Consider the following 22,772-nt stretch of genomic DNA (forward strand, 5'->3'; position numbering starts at 1 on the left):
TATCTTCCTACAGATATGTGTGTGGATGCCTCTCAGTATTTTATTCAAATATCTTCTTCTCAGTGAGTCCATCTCTGACCACCATACTCAAAACTTCAGCCACAACCCCCCCACACACTCCATTGTTTTAGTTTCCTCTGTAGCACTTGTAAGCAGATAACATCACTTTTTATCTATTTAGTTTGCTTATTGTATATGCTCCAGAGAGAGAAAATGTAAGCCCAAAGATCTTTATTCACTGTAGCATCACCTATGTTCATTAACAGTTGTCAGCACATAGAGGGCCCTGGATGCTCATGTGTGTTAGCCCCTCCCTACTTCTCTAGGCTCACTCACTTCTCTCTAGCCATAATGCACTTATTCACATTTATATGTGTATTCATAGTCCTTCACACTACCCCTCCCTTCTTTCCTTGCCCCATACCTAACTTTGTCTTCACATATGCCATTCCTTCTCATTGAAACTCTTTTCTCCCTCCTCTTTGCCAGGCTAGCTGCTAATCACCTTTTTGATCCCAGCTAAACTCTTTCATGAGGGATCATATCCTAATTCTTCAAGGCTGAGTCAACTATTCTGCTCTAGGTTTGCACAGTTTCTCAAGATTCTCTTATTACAGCACTGGTCACACTGTGCTTATCCAAATTGATTATTTTCTTGTCTGTTTCCCATTGCACTGTGAGCTTCCTGACAGCAGGGACCATCTATAGCTTGGTCACCTTTTTCAAATATCTAGAATCAAGTCTGACACAGAGCCAGTTCTCAGTACGTGTTCACTGAATGAGTATTATGAATGAACTGTCTTGAAATATCTATGTGGCAAAATCCAGGCACATATCTGTGAAAGTACTTTTACTGTAATTAAAGTATTGAAGTCAAAGCTGAGATTCAGTATGAATGATTAACTTGAAATCAGAAATGAGTTAAGTCCTCCATGACAACATTCTGAGCTGTTAAGAACGGTATTATCTATTAAATATCAATGGCCTTTTTGATTTAATAAAAAGTCATGACCTAATAACACTTCCCATATAACTATATACTTTTATATTGATAAAGTTGATTAAGCTGATTTCTAGGCTGGATGTGTCTTGCTGATAAACAATCTGTTGCCTGAATAGTGGAGAGATTATCTCTCAGTCCAATAAAAAAAATCACGGTTGCAGGCACATACATAGACTTCTGCTCATAGTAACCATAACTGATAAAATCCCAAGGTCTCCAATCTTAGCAGCAAAATAAATATCTTCTACTTAAAATCTAATGAGTTTTATCCATTTAAAAATATAGCATCCTGAGGTTTTGTTCATAATTGACATTTAAATCAAAGAATTAAGTTATCATTGAGACTGTCTCTTTTTTTATGTTTTGCTATTTTTTTTTTGACAGGCAGAGTGGACAGTGAGAGAGAGAGACAGAGAGAAAGGTCTTCCTTTGCCGTTGGTTCACCCTCCAATGGCTGCCTTGGCCGGCGCGCTGCGACCGGCACACCGCGCTGATCCTATGGCAGGAGCCAGGTACTTATCCTGGTCTCCCATGCGGTTGCAGGGCCCAAGGACCTGGGCCATCCTCCACTGCACTCCCGGGCCACAGCAGAGAGCTGGCCTGGAAGAGGGGCAACCGGGACAGAATCCGGCGCCCCGACGGGGACTAGAACCCTGTGTGCCGGCGCCGCAAGGCGGAGGATTAGCCTAGTGAGCCGCGGCGCCGGCCTGTTTTGCTATTTATAAAGGCAGAGTTAGAGAGACAGAGGAAGAGACAGAGAGATTTCCATCTGCTGGTTTACTCTCCAAATGGCCACAATGGCCAGGGCTGGGCCAGACTGAAGCCAGGAGTTAGAAGATTCCTCCGAGTCTCCCACATGGATGCAAGGGCCCAAACACTTGGGTCATCTTCTACTGCTTTTCCCAGGCTATTAGCATGGATCTAGATCAGAAATGGAGTAGCCAGGACATGCACCGGCGCCCATATGGGATGCTTTCACCACAGGTGGCGTTTTTACCATGTACACCACAGTGCTGCCCTCTGCCTCTTTCTCTCTTCATATAATTCTTCCTACTAGGAAATCTCCTTTTTATTGCATAGAAAGTGGTATTTTTTACATTCTTACTTAAAAATTGTAATAGATGAGACTGTTTACTGAAATGAAAGTAATTCAGCACATGCAAGACTGTCCAAGTAAGTACAGTGACTTGCTTCTCTGAGTATACTGAACCTCCTTCAGTTCTGTAATCTATGTTCTTGTTTAACAACTAGCCTGTAATGTGATGTTCCCATTTTCCAGGACACTCTTCCTCATCATCATCAATTGACAAATTCTTACCCATCCTTCCAGTATCAGGTTCCTAAGACCATTACTACCACCAGCGACTTCATCAGCTCCCTTACCTATATTTTCTGGAGTTTCCCTAGCTCTTCATGTTCTCCAATCAAGGGCACTGCTCCCTTGCCTATTCCACCCACTATCAACTCCTGAAAAGCAAGAACAGGGACTGTCTTCCTCACCAGAGTTTCCCCAGTGCCTGGCACTGAGCCTGCCATATGGCTGATGCTCTTTGAATGAATAAAGACCAGATTCTCAGGCATGTGTCTCTAAAGTATTGTCTATCACCTGAAAATAAATGTATCTGCATGCTTTCTCACATCAATGGGAAAATGAATATATTCAACACTGCTGGAGCCTTTATTAAAAACCAAAGTCCACTTTGGGAGATTCCTATTTCAAGAAACTTATAAACATGTTAGAGAAGATTCAGAAGAATGCAGGGACATGAGAATAAAAGGCTTAAGAACCAGTCATGGAGTAGAAAACCTGTGCCCTAATACACACCAAACACTCAGGGCACTAGTTGCATAACCCAAGGCCACACACAATACCTGTGCATATCATCTCCAGAGGTAGCTAGGAAAAGAGATATTTCACAGGGAAAATATCCAAGGAACTTACCAAAATCAAAACTAAAGCCCAGGCTTGGCTATTTCCTCTATGTGATGACAAGTACTCAACAAATATTACTCTCATTTTCCACAAAGGGTTAAGGAAAAACTGTAATTGTCACATACTTAAGTTTAATTTGTGCTCCTGAACATAAGCTATGTCTCACACATAAAAGCAGATAAAAAACAAATAAAAATGTCACATTATTTCAAAACTAGGAAGTGAACTATTTCCAATGGCAGAATGAGTCAAATTTATATTCAATGGATTATCATCCATTAAATAGTATCTATTCAATGGAATTCAGTATTATCTAGTCAATGGAATATTATCCAGTGGTTAAAAGGAAGAAACTTTTCAGACATGGTATAACACCGATAAACCCCAAGGACATTATGCTAAATGAAATAAGCCAGTCAAAAACTGACAAATACTGTATAGTTCCACTTATATGAAGTATCTAGTCAAAACCACAGAAACAGAAAGTATAATGGTGATTGACTTAGACTGGAGGAGGAAGAAATAGGAAGTTGTGGTTTAGTGGATATAGAGATTCAGATTTGCGAGATATAAAACAGTTCTGAAGATTGGTTGCACAACAATGTTAATATATACTATCCACTACTGAAGTGTACACCTAAAAATGGTGAAGTTGGCAAATTTTGTTACCTGTGTTTTACCAAAATTAAAAATTAAATTTTAAATAAAGTTCATGTCACAGTGCTACATGGTCCAGTTATTAAGCTCTATTCCGAGAAAATGTGTGGTACACAAAGATCCCAAATGTTTAACTTCTGTAGAAGCAGTATACTCCATCTAATGAAAGTTTTCTCACCTAATATATAAATAAGAGAAAAATACAAGGTTTCAGTTCTTTTTTCCATGGGCTAGTACAATGGTATGAAAGGGGATTGAATATACTTTTAAAACTCTTCTTCTGTGGGTGAAAAACAATACAAGCAACCTTATTTAGGTCACAGCATTTACTGTAAACATCCCAAGGAAAGCTTATTAATAACTGCCACCCACAAAGGACCTGGTTTCATCCACTGAATGTCATGGAGTCAGTGAAAGGGAGGCTTAGGGAGAATTCTCCATGATCTTAGAAATTGGAATATTAGCATCTTTTTGAAGTTCAATTTGTATTTACAAATAGCAAATAGAGCCAACTTTTAAATAAAGAATTTGAACTAAACAGTCTCTGAAGGGCCTCTTGGCTCTCGACCACAAAAATCATTTTTGTTTGCTTGCTAACAGAAAAATCAGAAAAGCATCCAAAACATTTATACCAGTACTTGATTCTGCTATCAGTTGAGTAAATGAGGCCACCTGCCTAAACTGGTCAGTGTGTTGATATGGAAATGCAGTGGCCTAGTCCTTAGCTTTGTTCAATCAACTTTGTGGTCACTGCCCCTTTGTGGGCCAGATTCCTCTTCTCTGTAATGGGAAGACTGGATTAAATTATTATTAAGGTCCCTTCCAGCCACTGTAATCCATGATTAAGAACCTGGGGTGGGGTCAGCACTGTGGCACAGGTTAATCCTCTGCTTGCAGTGCTGGCATCTCATATGGGCACCAGTTCTAGCCCTGGCTGCTCCTCTTCTGATCCAGCTCTCTTCTATGACCTGGGAAAGCAGCGGAAAAATGGCTTAAGTGCTTGGGCCCCTGCACCCATGTGGGAGACCTGGAAGAAGCTTCTGGCTTTGGATCAGCCCAGCTCTAGCCGTTGTGGCCACTTGGGGAGTGAACCAGCAGATGGAAGACCTTTCTCTCTGTCTATCTCTCTCTATCTGTAACTCTACCTCTCAAATAAATATATAAAATCTTTAAAAAAAGAAGAACCTGGGGAGCAGGGTAGTGATGTTTGCAGAATAATGTGAATGTGCTTAATGACACAGAACCACACACCTACAGATGGTTTCAAAAGTAAATTTTATGTTGTATATTTTATCACAATAAAAATTAAAAATATTTTTTTCACAATTGTAAGAACCTGGGAAGCAAAAATAGCCACTCTTGTTAACAGTTTATAATAAGAATTGCAAGGAACTCAAAAGTTTCAAGAGGCCTCTAGGCTTGACTTTTATTTCTTTATTTTTAATCAAATAGTCCCAAATCTCTAAGGAAATATTCAAGTACACTGGAGATGATGCTATTAAAAGAAAAACTTTTTATAAAACAATAATTCTTTCACTATTATGACTCCCTCCCGATTTACCATTTGAGTTCAACTTGTATGTATAAGGTTTTGAAAAATTTCAAAAATAGAGTTTCACCTATATACAATATGTTCAAAAGAGATTCACCCTGGACAAAATCCCACTCTCAGTGGGGCAACTACTCACATTTCTTCCAGCTGTGTAAACTAAGCAACTCAACTCTGGCTCAAAGGCTGGGGAACAAGTTTATTACCTTCTACTGGGTTTTTCAGATCCTAGGGAGAAGGCTGTGCACTAAAAATCAATACAAGATATTTCAAGGTATTCAGTTTTGTCACTTGTCTAGAGACAATGGCCTCAGAAAAGAAGATGAAGTGCCTTACTTCTCTCTCCTCCCTTTTTGTGCATGGTGCCCTTTAAAGGCATGCTCTTTGTGTCATAAATTCAAAGGTTGCTTTTATGTTCAGTGGGGTGGCGGGAGAAAGCTGGATTTTTTTTAAATGGTGAAGTTTGTCAAAATCCTAAAGGCTCTTGTAAAACAAATCAGGTCATCCTATACAGCCTGAACCCCCAATTCTGTAAGGGAAGTAGAAAACATTTATACCTCAAAGTAACTAGCAGTAATAGGTCAATGCACTTGATTGGTCATGAACCAATCATATAGACATCACCTGTTGCCTGAAAGATTTGAAGAGGTGGGTGTTCATCAAGACCTAGTCCAACCCTCACATCCCCCTCCTCTACCTCCCACCCATTACCAGGTATACAGAGGAAAGAGATGTTCAAGAAAGAGGGGGAACTCCCCTGACTCCTCTGAATCATCCTTCTCTAGACTGGCAGAGAGCTATCTTAGAAGTCCTGCTGCTACCCTCTTATCTCAGCATTTTAAGATCCACTGAGGTTCAAGCTACCAAATAGGTAAAAATATTTGGGCACAGACCTCTGCTACCCTTACAGTTATATGGGGATTGCCAACTTTGAAAGGTACCCTTAGGGCTCCTTCCAAGTCCTGTTTTCTTTTGATGGGCCCAGGATTTGGAATCCGCTTCTTTCCCATAGTCTCTTAGAGTACAGGCAAGAGGAAGACTGGAGGTAAGGTTGGCAATAAGAGAGGAGCAAGAAGAGAGTAAGGAAGTTTCCATATACAACATTTGTATCTGGAATATGAATAATGGTCAGAGGAACCTTACGGGTTACATAATTCAACCTGTGAGTAAACTGAAGAGCCAAATTGCATAGCTGACCACAATGCTGGATCTGGATTTCAATGGCTCCACCTCTAGTAAAAGTTTTGTAATCCTTTACCCTTTTGAAAACCTGTGGAAAGCTATGGACCCTACCCACCAGAAAAATGCACATTAACATGTAATTTCTGTTTGATTAATTCTAGGACAGTTTCCCCAATTTTCTTGATGACAAAACTCACTGGGACACTGGTTTACAATTCAGATTACCAAGCTCTCTTCTTAAAATTCTGGTTCAGAAGGTCAGGGGTAGGGAATGTTTGGTTTTTGTTTTTGTTTCAAACAAACTGTACAGGTGATTCTTAATCTGGGGCAGTCTTGAAAAATCACTGCTCAGAGGTATTAAGTCCCTCAACCAGCTGTGCAACGGAATCACTTGTAGAGTTTTATAAAAAATATGGTTTCCTGAGCCACTTGCCCAGATCTACTAAATCAGATTTTCATAGCGGGAAATATATGTGGCTGGAGGTGATGCTGATGCCCAAGCAGGATCAGAAACCACAGTTTTGTGGTTCAGATACACATCTGACTCCAGCCAGCTTGTCTCTTTGCCTGGCAAAGAGTCTCTTTCGTCGCTTAGCCTGGCAAAGGCCCTGATGGACAAGTTAGGTACCAGGTCACTAACTGTTTGACATTCCACTTACAAGGAGCAGAGTACTTCACGAACTAGAAGTGTGGTTTCCCAAAGTAAACTTGGAAAATACAAGATACATAAAGGCAAGGATGAATATCTGTCCAGCTCACTGCTGTATTTTCAGTGTCTAAAGCAGCAGCTGGCACACAGAAGTTTCAATGAATAATGAGTAAACCAATGGATGAATTAGTAGTGAATTTGTATAACTGAAATCCCTTAAGATGGAATATGACTGTCAGACAGAAAGTGTAAACCTATAGATTTGTTTCTATTCCTGGCAAGCCCTCTCACAAGAATTCTGTTACTTGAATTATGATTACAAAAATCATTACTATTTTAGTAATATTATCAAAATAATCATGACCAAATTCTAAGAAGCTGACATGGTTTTTAATGCTTTCCATATATTATCCCATCTGATACTTAAAAACAACCCTGTGAGACAAATATAACTGTATTCATTTTTAATAACTGAGGCTTAGAAAGGTCATTTGCCCCAAATTATTCACCAAATCAGTAGAGGAACTTAGATGTGAACCCAAACCTCTTAAATCCATACTTTTTAACCATGTATTCATTCCAACATAGAAGATAACCCATAGTAAAGTAGCAATTACATCCCAAATTAGCCATATTTAACCCAGCTGGAATGCAAAGGGCTTTTAGTATAGAGCTTCAAAGTTACAGGAGCAGTTAAAGAAACTCAGGCAACATCCTGAACATTGCCATTAAGTAATTCATTTCACAAGCATCTGTTTTGGGAGAAAGACCCTTGAGGAGCATACAATCTAGTTGGGTATATAAGACATAGGCATGGATACGTGTCTTTAAGTATATGTAAGGCAACACTCTGAATATACTTAAGGCAGAAGTAGGTGAAGAGTTAATTACAAGACACACCCCAAATCGCTCACAGGTATTGCAAGATGGGTAACTCAGAAGCCCCGGGCAAGGAATAAACAGTTCCTGCTAGGACGGTAAAGAAATGCTTCCTGAGGGATGGATTTTAAATTGCAGGATCAGAAAATGCAGAAACAATAAAAAGGGCGTTCCAGATAAAGGAATGGTAGGAACTGGAGCAAAGAAGTCAGTTGAAAGATAATCTATAAAAGATATTTTTGGTTTTTATATTAATATAATTATACATGTACATCATAGGGAAAATAGAAAATATGATTTAAAATTATGAAGCTTCTATAAGTCAACCACTTAAAGTTTCCTTTTGGTGTATATTCTTCCAGGATTTATACTAAGCATATTTCTCATGCTGTTGTTTACACATGTGAATCGTTGTAAACATATACTTAATTTGGTATTTGCAGATTTACACATGCATATGTCTCCACACATGCATATATGTATCCCCACATATGCACATATGTACTTTTATAAAAGTACACTACATAGGGCTTCTGGAGTCCAGTGAGAAGGATCTTAAAGAAGTGTAGAAAAACCTTTCAAACTTACAAGTACAAAATCACCATCTCTCCTTTGTCACACATAAACAATGATGGTGCTGATTATTTAATGACATAGAATATCATCCTAACACGTTGTTGAGGAAAAAGGGCAGGATATAGCATATTCCGAATGACACCCTACATAAACTTAAAGTATCCATGCCTATCTATTTATTACAATATGCAAAGAAAAAGACTGGAAGAAAAATCTCAAAGTTAACTACGAGTGAAACCTTGGGTGATATTTTCTTTTCTATGCTTTTATGATGTTCCAAATTGTCCCCAGTAAACATGCATTATGTTGTAATCCGAAAAAAGCAATGCAATGAAACATAAGCAACACGAAAGCACAAAAATAAATTCAAAACAGCCTTGAGCATTCTGCTCAAGATGCAGCCTAGGCTTCTGAACAGCTGAAACCGAATCAGCATTAAAGCAAAGCTTTTCTGTTGGCCAAGCCCTGACTTCAAGTCTCTGATTAGAATCTTGGCCCATGTGCCTGTCTTTGAGGCGTCCAGCGGGCGAGTCAGGTGTATGGAGAGAAGGATGCCTTGTTAGGTGTGGGTAGTGGGGCAGAAAGCGTGCCCCCCCTCCTCCGCCCCGCGGCCACCAGCGCTGCTCTGTCCACCACCATGTTAACCCTGCCTCCCACAGGCTGCATAAGCGACGGTGGGCTAGACAGGATGCCTAGGGCTGCACCAGAGTGCAGGCCCCTTCCCCCCACCCCCTGCAAATGCCGCACCGCCGGCGCCCTAACTCGGCGCCGCGGCTCTGTTTGCGGCGCCTCCACAGCAGCCAGCCTGGCCGTGGTCACCGAGGGCAAGTGGGCAAAGCTTCCTCGGCTGCCCGCCGCCGCCGCCGCCGCCGCCGCCGGTGGAAGGAGCTTCGTCATGCCCGGCGCCGCGCAATTCTTCGCCAAGTTTCACCTTCGGTGACACAACTTTTCCGTGCTTTTTTAGGCAGCTGCCACATCACGAGGCTAATGAGCACACTGAGGTTTGTAATAAACTCGCTTGCCAGGTTACATGGCGACTGGGGAGCGACACTGGTTGCCCAGACCATTGAGCGCGACTGTCCGGTTCCTAGCTAGCTGGAAAACAAATGCACCCTGCAAAGAGAGCATCCAGGAGTGCCCTGCCTTGTTTCCAGGAGAATGGCTCACATTGTTGTCAGAGCTCGGAAAGCCTCCCGCAAATCTCAGAGCTCTGGGAAGGCTTCATGTTCAATAAACCCCCCCCAAGGGGAGAGGCAAGCATATACATAGAGTATCAAAGGCAAAATAAGCAGGTCAATTCTCACTACTTTCAAAGACATGGTTCAAAGATTCTGAAAATATCCATGGGCATATTCAAGAACTGCACTCAGCCTGCCTTCTTTGGGCTGTTTACTTCTAGTTTTTAACAGCCAAGATAAATATTTTAAGAACTCAAAGTGTTTACTAACCCTCAGTTCCAAAGCAGCAGAAATGCTACCTACATGCTTTGGAGGGATTTTAGGGAACTGTTTCATGTTTGTTATTAAACTTACCTATAGCCATGCAATAGACCTGTCACTGTTAATTACTGCTGTTAAACATAGATTCCTGCAGCACACAGAAACACTAAATGATTCCCAACTTTGAAAACTATAATTAATATGTTCATTCAAGGCGTGTGTCTCTGTTAACAAGATATATTTTTGGAAATATTATCTAACTGAAGGCAGCATAAATAGTATAAAAAATAAAGCTCACACTTTTTTCCATTTGAAATGAGTTACATAATAAGTAGTGAAATGCTGCCTCTGTGGAACTGCATTTTCAGAGGGGAGGGCATTTTTCTTCCCTGTGGTTAATTTAGCTATCTCGGGGAAAAATCCAGAAATGAGACTCCTCCAAATAGCCCAGTACACCCTAAGGAACCCCATTCACTTAATAAAAGCCACTGGCATCTGTTGACAAGACAAGCAGGAAGGGGATAAAAGGGGGCAACAGAGGGAGAACTGGCAGGATTGAGAAAGAAATGCAGAGAAATGAGACATGCGATTCTGGTGAAAGATAGATTGAAAGTGTATGCCATGTGGTGAGAAATAAAATAAGAGTTTTACTCAACAGTGAATTAAGGGGAAGGGTAATATTGAAAACACAGATAAAACAAGCTCACAGAAACAGTTCTGGAAAACATTACCAATGTGTTCAAATGGACAAATGCTCCCATTTTGACAGCCACAGTTGACTGACCAGTACCTGTAGCAAGGATGCAAGGGAATAAAGTGAAGACATGAAGTGAGAGGCACACCAGGAAATGAAAAGTCAGAATTTCAAGGCCAAAAAGGAAGAAAAGAGCACCTGTATGGTATGACTGGGTATCTTTCATCTTAAGCTAAGGCCCAGAACAGTACCTGGTACAGAAAAGACACTGAAGTATTCAAACATTGGTTCAGCTGAACAAAAACATAACCCTGGAGTATAAGAACACTCTTCTTCATTACTTCCATATTAGCAGGCACAAGTAATTGTGTCTGTGCAAATCTAGCTTAGAAAAGAATAAACTGTGTTGCCTAGGAAGGCTATATAATGGGGTGGTTCCTGGTTAGGAACTGGATTTGGAGTCAACCAGACCTAGCTCAAATCTTCATTCCAGCTCAGTGCCTTCAGAATGGCCTCAATATCTGAGACTGAGATTTTTCATCTATCAAATGAGAAGAACATTTGAGGCGTCCGGCAGGCAGGTCAGGTGTATGGAGAGAAGGACACCTTGATAGGTGTGGGCAGTGGAGCAGAAAGCACCCCCCCTCGGCCCCGTCCCATGGCCACAAGTGCTGCTCTGACTGCCACCATCTTAACACTGCCTCCCACTTGCTGCATAAGCAACAGTGCACACCAGAACACTGGACCCTTCCCCCCACCTCCTGCAAGAACATAAGTATATATATATATATACACACATATATTATATATATATATTTAAATGTGATTTTATACATATATATAGTGTATGTGTATGTATATATATTCTCCTCCATAGCTCATTATGAAGATGTAATGAAATATTTCACGTCAAATCCCTGGTATAAATAAAATGACTTTTGATATATGTATGATAAATTCATTCAACATGCATTCCTTGATTACTACGATATTACAATAACAAGCAATGCACTAGTATTTGCAACCCACTAGCTGTGTGATCTCAAACAATACAATATCTCAAAGTTTCAATTTTCTCACTTCAAAATTCTATATGCTGTATACCACTAGCTACTTCATTTGGTTGTTGTGGGAAATATTATATATATATATATATAATATAAAAGCAATTATTCCTAGTAAATAGCAAGGGCTCAATAATTCATAAGCAACTATCACAATGATAGCAACATGACTGTTACTAATAAAGTATACTTCTGTTTAAAGGAATTCCCTTCCTTGCCTAGATCACTGAACAACTATTACTTGTAACCGAATCAGGTACAAGAACTTATTGAGTGCCCTACTGTGGGACAGGATGGAAGTCTTCCCAGAAACCAAAGGACAAGACAGAGAGAAGGGATATTATCAGCGGAAGGAAGCTTACTGAAAAGGAAGGTGACCACAAGTGTTGGAAACCAAGGAATGCATACTGAGTGATTCCATTTAAATGAAATTCAATGACAGGCAAACTAATATATGATAGAAATCAAAATTATAGCTGCCTTTGAGGGAAGTCTGAATAGAAAGCAGCCTCTGAGAACTTTCTGAGGTGATGGAAATATTTATCTTGACTTTGTGCTGATTACATGGGTATAAATGTTTGTCAAAATTCATTGAGATACACACTAAATATTTATGCACATTATTGTACATAAACTTCAATTACGAAGAAAGGAAATTGAGTTTGTACCATCTTTAAGAAGATAACTCTTTTTTAATTTAGTCCCTAACCAGTCCTACCTTTCACCAGAAGATTATCTCCTTCCCAGGCCTGGGTCCAAAAAGGACAGGCTTTCCCAGTGGGGAATTCTTTACAGCCACATAGCGAGCATCCAGACCTACTCTGATGTCTCTGCAGCAGATCGAACAAGTGACCCAGCTCAGGCCAGCCACATTGTACTTCCTGGAGTGTCAACCAAACATTACACACCAACAGAAACTAAGAGTACTCCAAGATTCAAAAGAATCAACAGAGACACCTATGAGTCCTTTGCGGGGGGGGCGGGGGGGAGAGTCACTAGGCAATGACACTAACACCGTTACAATTTGAAAATCAATGCTAAAAGTAATTTTAAATGGCAGAGGCAGAAGTCAAGCATGAGAACTGATTTTCAGTAATCTCCATAAACAGTAGTGATTTAGGCTTGATGTTAATTACAATGCAAATCCCCTAATAAAGTAGTCCTTCATATTTCCATCTTGGTCCAAAAATCAAGAATTTTTCTTTTTGATATAAACCCCAATTTTCAGGGATAATATCCTGCAAAACATTGCTTTAGAGAAAAAAAAATGGCTATCCTATTTAAGGAGAAATTGGAGACAAGGGCTAGAGTGGTGGTCATAATGACTACTATATATTTTACTTTCTTTAGGAAATTAGTGCATTTACTTGGAAATCCACACCCCACAATAATCTTTTCTTCAAGATATGACATTCAAAAGAGTGATAAAATGACATGTTAAAAAATGTCAGCAGCAAGATTTGACTGAGTTTGCATAACCAGTATTATCACAGATAACTTACATTTCAAGTTGATGAAGATGGACTAACATAAATCATGTTACATATGACAATGTGCCTGAAATCTACCCCTCAGCCTGTGCTGATAAACCCCAGTGATGACATGTGTTCAGGATAAGCAAACATAAATGGTGACTGCAGAAAATGAGTCATGCAGACATGTGTGTTCTGTACTAATTGTTAAAACCTGATTAGGCACCTAATCTTCACATTTCAAAGGTAATGTTGAGCAAAGAGACATCTAGGATCTCCTCGACCCATGACACTTTAAATTCATGTGTTTTTTCCTCCTCAAATTGGTTAATCTTGGCAATTATTTTCCATTCTTTTCCAAATTTCTCAACTCAAAAATATAAGCCATAATGAAACAGACAGTAAAAATCCTGTTGATTCGATATATTTGAAAAGCCGCAAAACATTACAGTTGCTCTATGTTGATTATAATTCCAGAATGAGTTGATTTGGGCATAAAACAGCACAGCTGCAAAGAGACCTGGGATGCTAACAATTTCATCACCCTACTCACTGGCTAACAAGTAAGTCTTCCAACTCCCAAATTATATTCAAATTCTGTCCCCAGTCTTGATCCTGTCTTCAAAGGCACTATACATTAATCATCTACCTACTGTGGATTATCAGCTTCTCACATGTCCCAATCCAATTTCCATTCCCATTCCAAAGTCACCAACATCTCCTGCCCTAGGAAGTATCCTAACTCCTTTTAATAATAAGAATTCTACTCAAAGGAGACTTCGAGTAAGTAGTATTAAGCTAGGGAGAAGATATAAGACCCCTAACCCGTGCCCTCAGTTGCTCCAATTTTAGATTCAGCATCTGTCAATAAAGAAGTTTCAGACCACTAGAAATGAAATTGCAGTAGGCATTTGGCCTAGTGGTTAAGATTAAAATGTTGGCATTCAATATCAGAGTGCCTGAGTTAGATTTCCTGCTCCATTTCCTGACTCCAGCTTCCTAGTACTGCAGACCTGGGAGGCAGCAGATGTTAGCTCAGTTGTTGGGCACCTGCCACCCATTCTGGAGACCTGGACTGAGTTTCCAGGACCATGCTCTAGCCCAGCCTAGCACAGTCCAGGTCACTGTTGGTATTTGGGGGGAGGGTAAGCCAGCATAGGGAAGCACTTTCCTTTGTTTTCTCACTTTAATTTAAATGTCTTTTTAAAATGATAATGCAGAGGATTTGCAGGCATTGTACCCTCATCTCCTGCACCTATCCTCAAGAACAAAGTAACATTTCTGATTAGAGATCACCCCAGCCACAACTCCTTACCCAAAGCTGTGATCACCACCTTCAATCAGCACAGAAGATAGTAGTACTTATAGTAGTACCCATAAAACCATAGGTCCATGATAACAAGGTAGTAAAAAAAGTCCCTACATGACTACTAAGTAGATAATGATAGTTAAGTTTTAATAACAAGTCACCAACATCATGATTTATAACATACCTCTAAAAACACCCGATTTACTGGGCCTGAGCCTGATAAAGACATCTGATAGAACCATCAGGTAGTAAACCATCAATACCAAAATGATGGGCATCACAATCAATCACAGCAGCATCTATGGAAGTGGCTGGCTTCTTGAACTATTTGTAGAGTTGCCTTCCATTGTCCAGGGGCCAGCATGAACCAGCCTGACACTAGTGCTGTCTCACCCAGAGAATCCAGAACCTCCATGGTTTTGAAATTTGCCTAGATATGGTGGTGGGTCTTGGGCCAAACACAGAAGAGTTGTTGAAAAACATGTCCAACTCTAAACATGTAGAAATGACAAATGTGAAATTGAGAATTAGCTAGTACTTTTATTCAGTCCAGAAAAGATTTGGTTTTATCTGTAATAGGCTACAAGTTTTCTGATACCACAGGGAAATGGTTGTAATAAACCAGACACAGCCTTCACTGAGTGCTTTTCCAACGGAGGACTGCTGAAAAGATTTTATGTGACAAGGCAGAGAAGAGTCAAAGCTAAGTGAATATCTGCTTGAACAAACAAATGTTATGCTTTCTTCTTCCCTGAAATGGAAACAAATCCTCTGGTTCAGGAGCTGTATGACCCAAACTATACACATATCTGCCAATTTTAATGTTTATGCAAGGTATAAATAAATATACAAATGTGATTGGATACACAAGAGGTCTTTTTCATAGTTTTCATCAGAATAAAGATTCCAGCCCTCATCCCAAACAGAAGTCTATCTTGTCTGGCTGTATTATTGAAAAGATTACCAAAAAAAGCATCATCCATCACTACTCAACCTTAATGAATTAAAGAAAGTATCATTTAAAAGTGCAATCATCAATTTATATGTTCTTAAATCCATAATTCGTTCAGGAACTCATTGTAACATACTGACTACCTATTACCTGTGCTTGAAACCCACCCCACCCCCCCAAAAGCACTGTAGTCCATGATAATAATCTTTGTGGTAATGACTGGCTGTGGTCATAAGCCTCAAGTGATGGGCTAGGAGGTTAAATTTAAACAAGCAGTAGGCCCTGAAAACAGATTGGGAAATTGAAACTGTTATATTATTTGACTTGATTCAATCATTTGTCACACCATTGTTGAAGATTAAATGTGTGTGAGTTCAAAATTTCTATTAGATGTTTGATCACATATCTTGCTATGTTACAAAGAATATGCTAATTAGTCCCTTAGCTTAAAAATTCAAAACTGATATAAGAAATTTGTAAATAATCAAACCTCTTTATAAATATGATCAATATAAATAAACTTGATTGGCTAAAAATATGAGTTGACTTTGTATTTTTCATCCCTAATATCAAAAGTAGGCTTTAAAATCTAGTCACGTAACACTTTTCATATATTTGAGAAAATATTAATGACTATTAAATGTTTGCTATTTTGACTATGTTCTAAATTCAAGAACAAAAGGCAGAAACAGCATTCTTGCTCTTAGCAGCTGGAAGATCCCAAATCTCCTCTCATTGAGAAAGTAAACTCTCATCTTAAAAGTTGCCTTATACAATTATTTTGTTCTAGTAACAACCATAATTCCAAGTGCTATTTACACAGTTCCTCTAGAGAGGTATGCAGTTTCACATGTGGCAAGACAATGTAAAAACATGTCATGACCATGCCTACCAAAATAATTCATTACTGACTTACAGAAATCTGTCATTTCTAGATTTGTTAATCCATTCTGGACAATTGCAAATGACATTCCTAAAAGAGCAACTTACTTTTCTGTAAATAAGTTTGGCTTCAGAATTCCCCAAAGGTAGCCCAAAATAAGCCTTAGGTAACCACCTGATAGAAATCAGGCACCAAATTCCAAAACCAAACCTTAAAAACACTCAGAAACAGAAGCGAAATGACTTGCCTAGATCATTTGGTGCTAAAATCTTTGATTGTATTTACCTTTCTGGGCCTTCAGTGGAAAACAAAACCTTTTAATGACTATGAAATCGGTGTGCTTTATCCTATGAATGCAAGTTTGAGACTTTCCACAATTAGGAAAGCCCTGAAAATGTATAGCAGCAGTTTTACTCTGCCAAGTTACTCTTTCAATTAATCTGCGCATCTGAAACAGCCAACTTGAATGGCTGGGTTGGAGGGAATTGAATTCTAGCCCTGTGCCAGGCTGATGGCAACACTGACCCTCTGGACACCAGATCTAACTCCTCATAAACTTCCTCAGCATTTCCTTAACCCCTTTGCAAGTTAGAAGAGATATTACTCCATTTAAAAAACAAGTATAAAGGTCCTGAGCTGAAGACTTTGACAACTTTCCGCGGGGGTGGGGGGTGGGGAGGGCTGACGCTGCCCTAGAATCTCCCGAGAAGGAAAACTCAGAGATGAGAAGAGGCAAGGAGGAGATGAGAAAAAGGAATAGAGAAGAGTGGTAGGGAAAGGGGCCCAAGGGCTCAGGGAGGAATGAAAGCTGGGGCTCCCCCCGCTGCAGTCCCACTTCTGCAGCATGGACTCCGCATCGGGCGCTGCAGTTGAAGTGTGTGGGGCACTCAGGGCCAATCCAGCCCACTTCAGGGTCTGCTCTGTGGCCATTCCGAACACTTGCGCCTAAGGCAGCTGCCATTTGCCACTGCTCTTCCACACTTTCTCTGCGCCTGTCTCTTCGCCCAGGTCTCCAAGGCTGCCATCTCCAGTTTACATTCTGGAGCTCAGCCAGATCCTCAGCCAAGACAGGCGGGTGTGTGTGTGACGAAGGTGAGGGTGCCCCTTCTTTAGCCAGAGTTCTCCCCAGTAAGGTCCTGCTCTGCTGTGCCTCCCCAACCCGCCAGTGGGAGGCCCAGGCCGAGAGGCACACTCTAGGTGGGGAGTACTGGGGGCCCGGTGTCTTGGGCCAGGTGGCTGAACCCAAGCAAGTGAAGGGAGGGGACTGCCCCCTCCCACGGAGGTCCACTCTCGCCGGGCACTAGTGGCAAGGGAACAACAGCCTTTGTTCTCCCAGGGCATGGCTAGGCTGCGCTGCCAAGGCAAAGCGCGGGCGGCGCTGAGGCACCGAGATTGCTCACTTTTGCACTCGGCGTGTCTTAGGGTGCAAGCTCCAGCCTTCCCAGGGTGTAGGACTGGTAGCGAGTTGGGGAGTATGGGGTGTGAGGGGGGGAGAGCGTGTAGGGGGAGGGGTTCTGCATCTCGGCCAGGCTCTTTGTTTGCATTGGGGGCGGGGAGAGGGGGCTGAAGGTGGGTTCAAGCTTGGGTTCCAAGAACGGGGCAGATTTCTGAGTATGTCACCATGTTACATCCGCGCAGCACACATATGTACAGTCGCTCACACACACACACATGCACTCACACAGTCAGGCAAGCGGCCGTTGGCAGACAGCGCGGTTCCTGGCGCTCCGAGCTGCAGCAGCTTCATCTGCCCGCAGCGCCACCACCGTGCGTACAGAGGGGGAGTGGAGGAGGCTGGAGCCACTCAAGGGGCGACAATTCCGTGAGGAAGAAGAGAAGCGGTGCAAACCCAGACCCCGCAGCGGCCCCGCCCCTCCCTTTTCTCGCCCCGGGTCGCAGAGGTCACGGGCAGCTTAGGCTCAGGGAGGGAGGCTGGGAGCCACCGGAGGGCGGCGCGCACGCGAGGGGTCGAGGGAAACCAAGAGAAGGGAGGCAGGAGGACTCGGCGGGCGGGCTTACCCTTAGAAGCATCTTTCTCCTCTTTGGGCTTGGTCACCTTTCCACTCATAGATCCCAGCTTGCTTGACAGGGTTCGCCCAGGAGACGGAAGTCCTCGCCGAGCGGGTCGGACTTGGGAGAGCGCTTAGGGCGGCAAGTCGCGACCGCGAGCTCCCCTCGGTGTGGCTCGGGGCGGAATCCGCTTTTCCCCACCGCTGCTGCCGCCGCTGCCTATGAGAAAGTGGGGAGGAAAGGAGAGGAGTGAAGGAGGAGCTGCCGCCGCCGCCGCCGCCGCCGCCGTGAGCCCGAGCGGCCGGCCACGGGAGGAGCAGCTCGTCGCGCTCAAGAAGTGAACAAAGCGGTACGATGCTTCCTCCGCGCCCCGCGGCCGCCGGCCCAACGCCGCGCTCACCACCCTCAGGGCGGCCGAGAGGCGCGGCTAGGACTCCCCGGCTTTGCCGCCGGCCTCCCCGGGCTCGGCGCGAACCGCTCGCCGGGCCAGCGCGGGCCGCGCCGGGAGTTGCTTAGGTGGGCTGCCGGCGCACTGGCGGGCTGCTTTCCCCCGCCTCTCCCAATCCGCTGCGGGCCGCCAACTCAATCAAAATAAAGCCCGGAGGAAGGTCTAAAAAAAAAGCAAAGACGAAAATATTCACTTAAAAATAACGAGCCTCCCCGAAAGGGAAATGTTTGCACATGTGATGAGCAACGTGTGAGCCTGTTACACCGCAGAACCGCGCAGCTTCTCGCCCGCGGAGAACCAGGTGGGGGGGGGGGGGGTTCGCCTCTTTCTTTCTAATTAATGCATTTCGGGGTCCTATTCTTTGGCCCATAGGAGGTCCCCAGTTGCTCGCGGGCGGAGGAGAGGAGCGGTAACAAATGGCCCTTACCTGCTCTCTCCCTACACCCACACCCCCTCGGAGATCGCCCGCTCCCTCGCTCGCGCTCTCCTTCCAAAGAACTCTCGGGTCCCAGAGAGCTGCGAACGGACACCGCGGCGCCTTCTATATAAACGACAAGGTGTGGGCACGCGGGGGGCGGGGGCCTGCGAGGGCGGGGCTCCACGAAGCCGCCTGCCGGCTGTAGTAAAAGCAGAGCTCAGCAGGGGCGCGTCGATGTCAGCCGCCTGCCGGCCGAACCGCGGCGAGCCCCGCGGAGTGAGGGCTAGCGTGTGAGTTGGGCGTCCCCCAAGCCTTCGGACGCGTAGGGCCCGCGGGCGCTGCCAGAGCGGACTCCATTGTTGGTCGCTAGAATTAAAACTGGGCGGTCCCCCTCTGTCCATTACTCCTGTTCTCAGCTCCTGCTTCTCTGGCTGCGCTGCCCCGGCCCGCGCTGGGAGCCACCTACACTTTGGGGACTCCGCTGTTGGCAACTGCCTGCACCGAGCAGTGGAATCTCAGTCCAGGATACTGCGAGTCTACGCCTCAGGCCAGCTGCCAAAGTTAAAACACCGGGGCTCTCTGGGAGGAGAGAAGAGCGCCCTGGGATCTGGATGACACCAGGGCAGAGAGTAAACTGACTTCAGCAGCTGCCACCTCCCACTCCCACTCCCACCCCCATCCCCACACGTAGGCCCCTCCTCTTAGGGCTGGTCGCTGTGGTTGGCAAACTGGACCCAAGAGTACCCACCGTCTAGCAAGGCCAAGCCCAGGAAAACAGGCTGTGTTGGGCTTGGGACAAGTGCTGGAGAAGAGTAAGTAGGAGCGACATTTCGTCTGGGGCATGCTTGTGACAAAATCCTCCGCAAGGTCCCCTGAAAATTAGAAGTCCAAGGAGAACTCAGAAATTATCCTATTGCGGTCAGATAGGGAAGAAGGAGGAGTCAATGAAAGGGAAAGGGGTGGGGGAGCAGTGCGGATGGAAGTTGGGAATCAGCTCCTGGGGCCGTCCTGGGAAATCTTTTCTGTGATGGTCCTTTCTGAGCTTGCAGATCACTGGAAGCCTGGCACTCCTTTAAAGGACTAAGGTGACCATAAGCAGAATTTGGCCTTTAGAGCAGTCCACTAATCAGACCAAAGACTTCAGCCTCACTATGCAGATGCAGAAAACCCGTTTCCCCCACTCTCGTCAATTCAACCCCACCAGCTCCCTAATTCGGTTTCGTTAATAGTATTAAGCCAGGCGAAGAAATCATATAGATGGATTAGTCCCAGGCTGTAACTCAATTATGAGAGCCTGCTGTGGCTTTCAAGACCAGGAGTGTGGGCTGCCACTGCTGCCAGCCCAGGGCTAAAGGTCAGCAACCCTCTAAACTCAATTTGCAGCCTCCTTTCTCAGTCTGGGAGGAACTGGAGGCCTGCTTTGCTTGTAATATCTAATAATCTGGAGCTTGATGACACAATGTGATTACCCAACCCAAGGTTAGACCATTAATTAATATCAGTAGTCCAGGAAGGAAGGAATTTCTGTTCAAATGATCAGAATTCAAAAGGGATGGAGGCTTGGATGGATTTAGAGGAAAGGGCCACAGGAAGAGGGTAAAGAGTTCCTAAATAATTTACATGCAAAGATAATTACAAATGACTTATTTCCTAGCTAATACCAAACAGTGAACTCAACACTTTATTTACCTCATAATATTAGCTTCACAATCGGACATAGGAAGTGTTGGTACTGTTGTGATTTCCTTTTTACAAATGAGGACATGGAGACTCAGAAACGTTAGATAACTTGCTGGAAGGTTGCACAGCTGATGGTTGCTGGAGCTTGAATAACCAACTGGGAGTCAGCAGAGGAAACCAGGTGACTCTGCTCTAAAATCAGTGTTCCTCTATTATACCCATGGTCTCTCAACACACCTAGCAGCCTCTTGAAAATAGGAAGAAGCACAATCTATCTGCCAATCCTAAATTCCTAAGTCCTTTTAAACTTCCATATCTTATCATATGCAAACAGACACACACAAACAATTCTCTCATGTGTATCTATACCATTTGCTTTTCTCACCGTCTCCCAATAAGCAACAAGACTTTCTTTAGGAAGAAAGGGTCAGCCTTGGTCTTTGAGATACTGAGCATGGCACTTGTGCACATTCTGAGTGTCTCTTTTCCTGTCACATTATGATTTATAGAAAAGTTCTTGGCACAGATCGCACAGGTAAGACCTGCCTCCCTTCACCCTCCCCAAGCATAGTAGACAATGGCACCTCTAGCAAGGGTAACATCCAGCTTGGTGCTAGATATCACTCTGTTCCTTAAAGAGCTCTAATGGTCAACATATGGCTAAAACTAGGGTAGTTAACATGACTGAGGTGAACTGAGATATGTGCTTGGGAGTATTAGTGAAGTCTGCCCATGAACACAAGCAGCTGAAATAAATTCTTTCTTCCCTTTAAGCCCCTTGCCACAAAGATAACCAGAAGAAAAAGAAAATAGGCAACTCAAGCAAGAACACTTCACTGGCATATGTCCACATAGGGGCAAATAAATGACTTAATAGGAGCATTCCTGCCAAGATCAGGGTTTATAAAGATTTAAGTGCAAAGACAAGCAATCTCACTTAAAGATTCTGAAGACCCTGCTAGAGAAGTCAGGGATAGCTTGAGTTGTGAAAGGAAAGGGGTCCTCCCCCTTTTAAAATTTCATTTGATGTTTAATATGAACAGTACTGTTGGTACTGGGTCAGAGAAAGGCATGATCCAATGGCTAGCCCCAAGCAACTTGATAACACAGAATGGTTAGCTGGAAGATTTGACATCTGTGTGCAAAATTGGTTGAGAGGTTGGGATTGTCGTATCCACACCATCAGAGTCAGTCTTGAAGCATCTCAGTGGAGTATGGGCTTAGCTTAAAGCACTTCCTCTTCCCATCTGGTTCCATCTCCCATATCCCACTGTAATGGAAGTATCCTTCATTTTCAGGCTAGCAGTTTGCTCTATATGCTCACTCTACTTATCTCTGCCTTATCAGTGTGATAAAATGTGTCCCATCTTATCTCCCTGATGGATAATTCCATAGACCTGAAGAAGTAGGGGCATAGGTGTTACTCTGTAGAGTCAAATGACAATCCTGGATTTAAAGCAATATTCTAAATCAAACCCTTGCATGACCATGCTTCTAAAGAGGGATGGGGTGTTTTCTGGAGTAAGCAAAGAGGGCTGAGCCTTTGGCAATAATGTGGGAAAAGTTCTGAGAGTTACCCTCTTAGCCTTATTGTCTCCCTGATGTCTGTTTCCTGCCAATCTCCAAATGCCTCAAGACTTCAGCCTCTGGATTCTAGGTTAGTTCACCTCCAGAAGCTCTGAGAAGTATTTCTAGGCAAGATGCCATGTGGTTCCATTGTCTTTTCTAGAGGGTAAGGTTGAAGTTAATGGGTTATGGAAGGGCACACACACTTAAGGCTTTGTCCTGGACGTTTTGAACTGCTTGAATATAAAAACATTCTCATGAGGCACCATTGAATTAGATATTTCAGTGACAAGATTGCTCGCTGGACAAAACACGTTTTTCTTTTGTGAAAACACTTCACAGTAGAAAGCTGCTTCCAAAGGAGGCAGCCTGGCAAAACTACACTTTTAGCCAGGATACTTAAGATACA

At 43.1% G+C, this 22,772-nt stretch overlaps 1 protein-coding gene across 4 annotated transcripts in view; it reads right to left on the reverse strand.

Moving 5' to 3' along the window:
• The window catches only part of FGF13 (fibroblast growth factor 13), a 651,305-nt gene that overhangs the window by 611,612 nt on the left and 16,921 nt on the right, over window positions 1–22,772 (reverse strand). For 2 of the 4 annotated variants that reach the window (XM_070066949.1, XM_008273438.4), the window contains exons 1-2: window positions 19,127–19,250; window positions 18,261–18,470 (exon numbers count right to left, since the gene is read on the reverse strand). In XM_070066949.1, coding sequence (XP_069923050.1) covers window positions 18,261–18,309 — 49 coding nt within the window. In that variant the 5' untranslated portion in view covers window positions 18,310–18,470; window positions 19,127–19,250. Of the gene's footprint in view, window positions 1–18,260; window positions 18,471–19,126; window positions 19,251–22,772 lie in introns of those variants that run through there. The other 2 variants (XM_008273437.4, XM_008273439.4) reach the window with 1 other exon arrangement.

This window comes from Oryctolagus cuniculus, chromosome X (assembly GCF_964237555.1).
Source record: "Oryctolagus cuniculus chromosome X, mOryCun1.1, whole genome shotgun sequence".
Lineage (NCBI taxonomy): Eukaryota > Metazoa > Chordata > Mammalia > Lagomorpha > Leporidae > Oryctolagus > Oryctolagus cuniculus.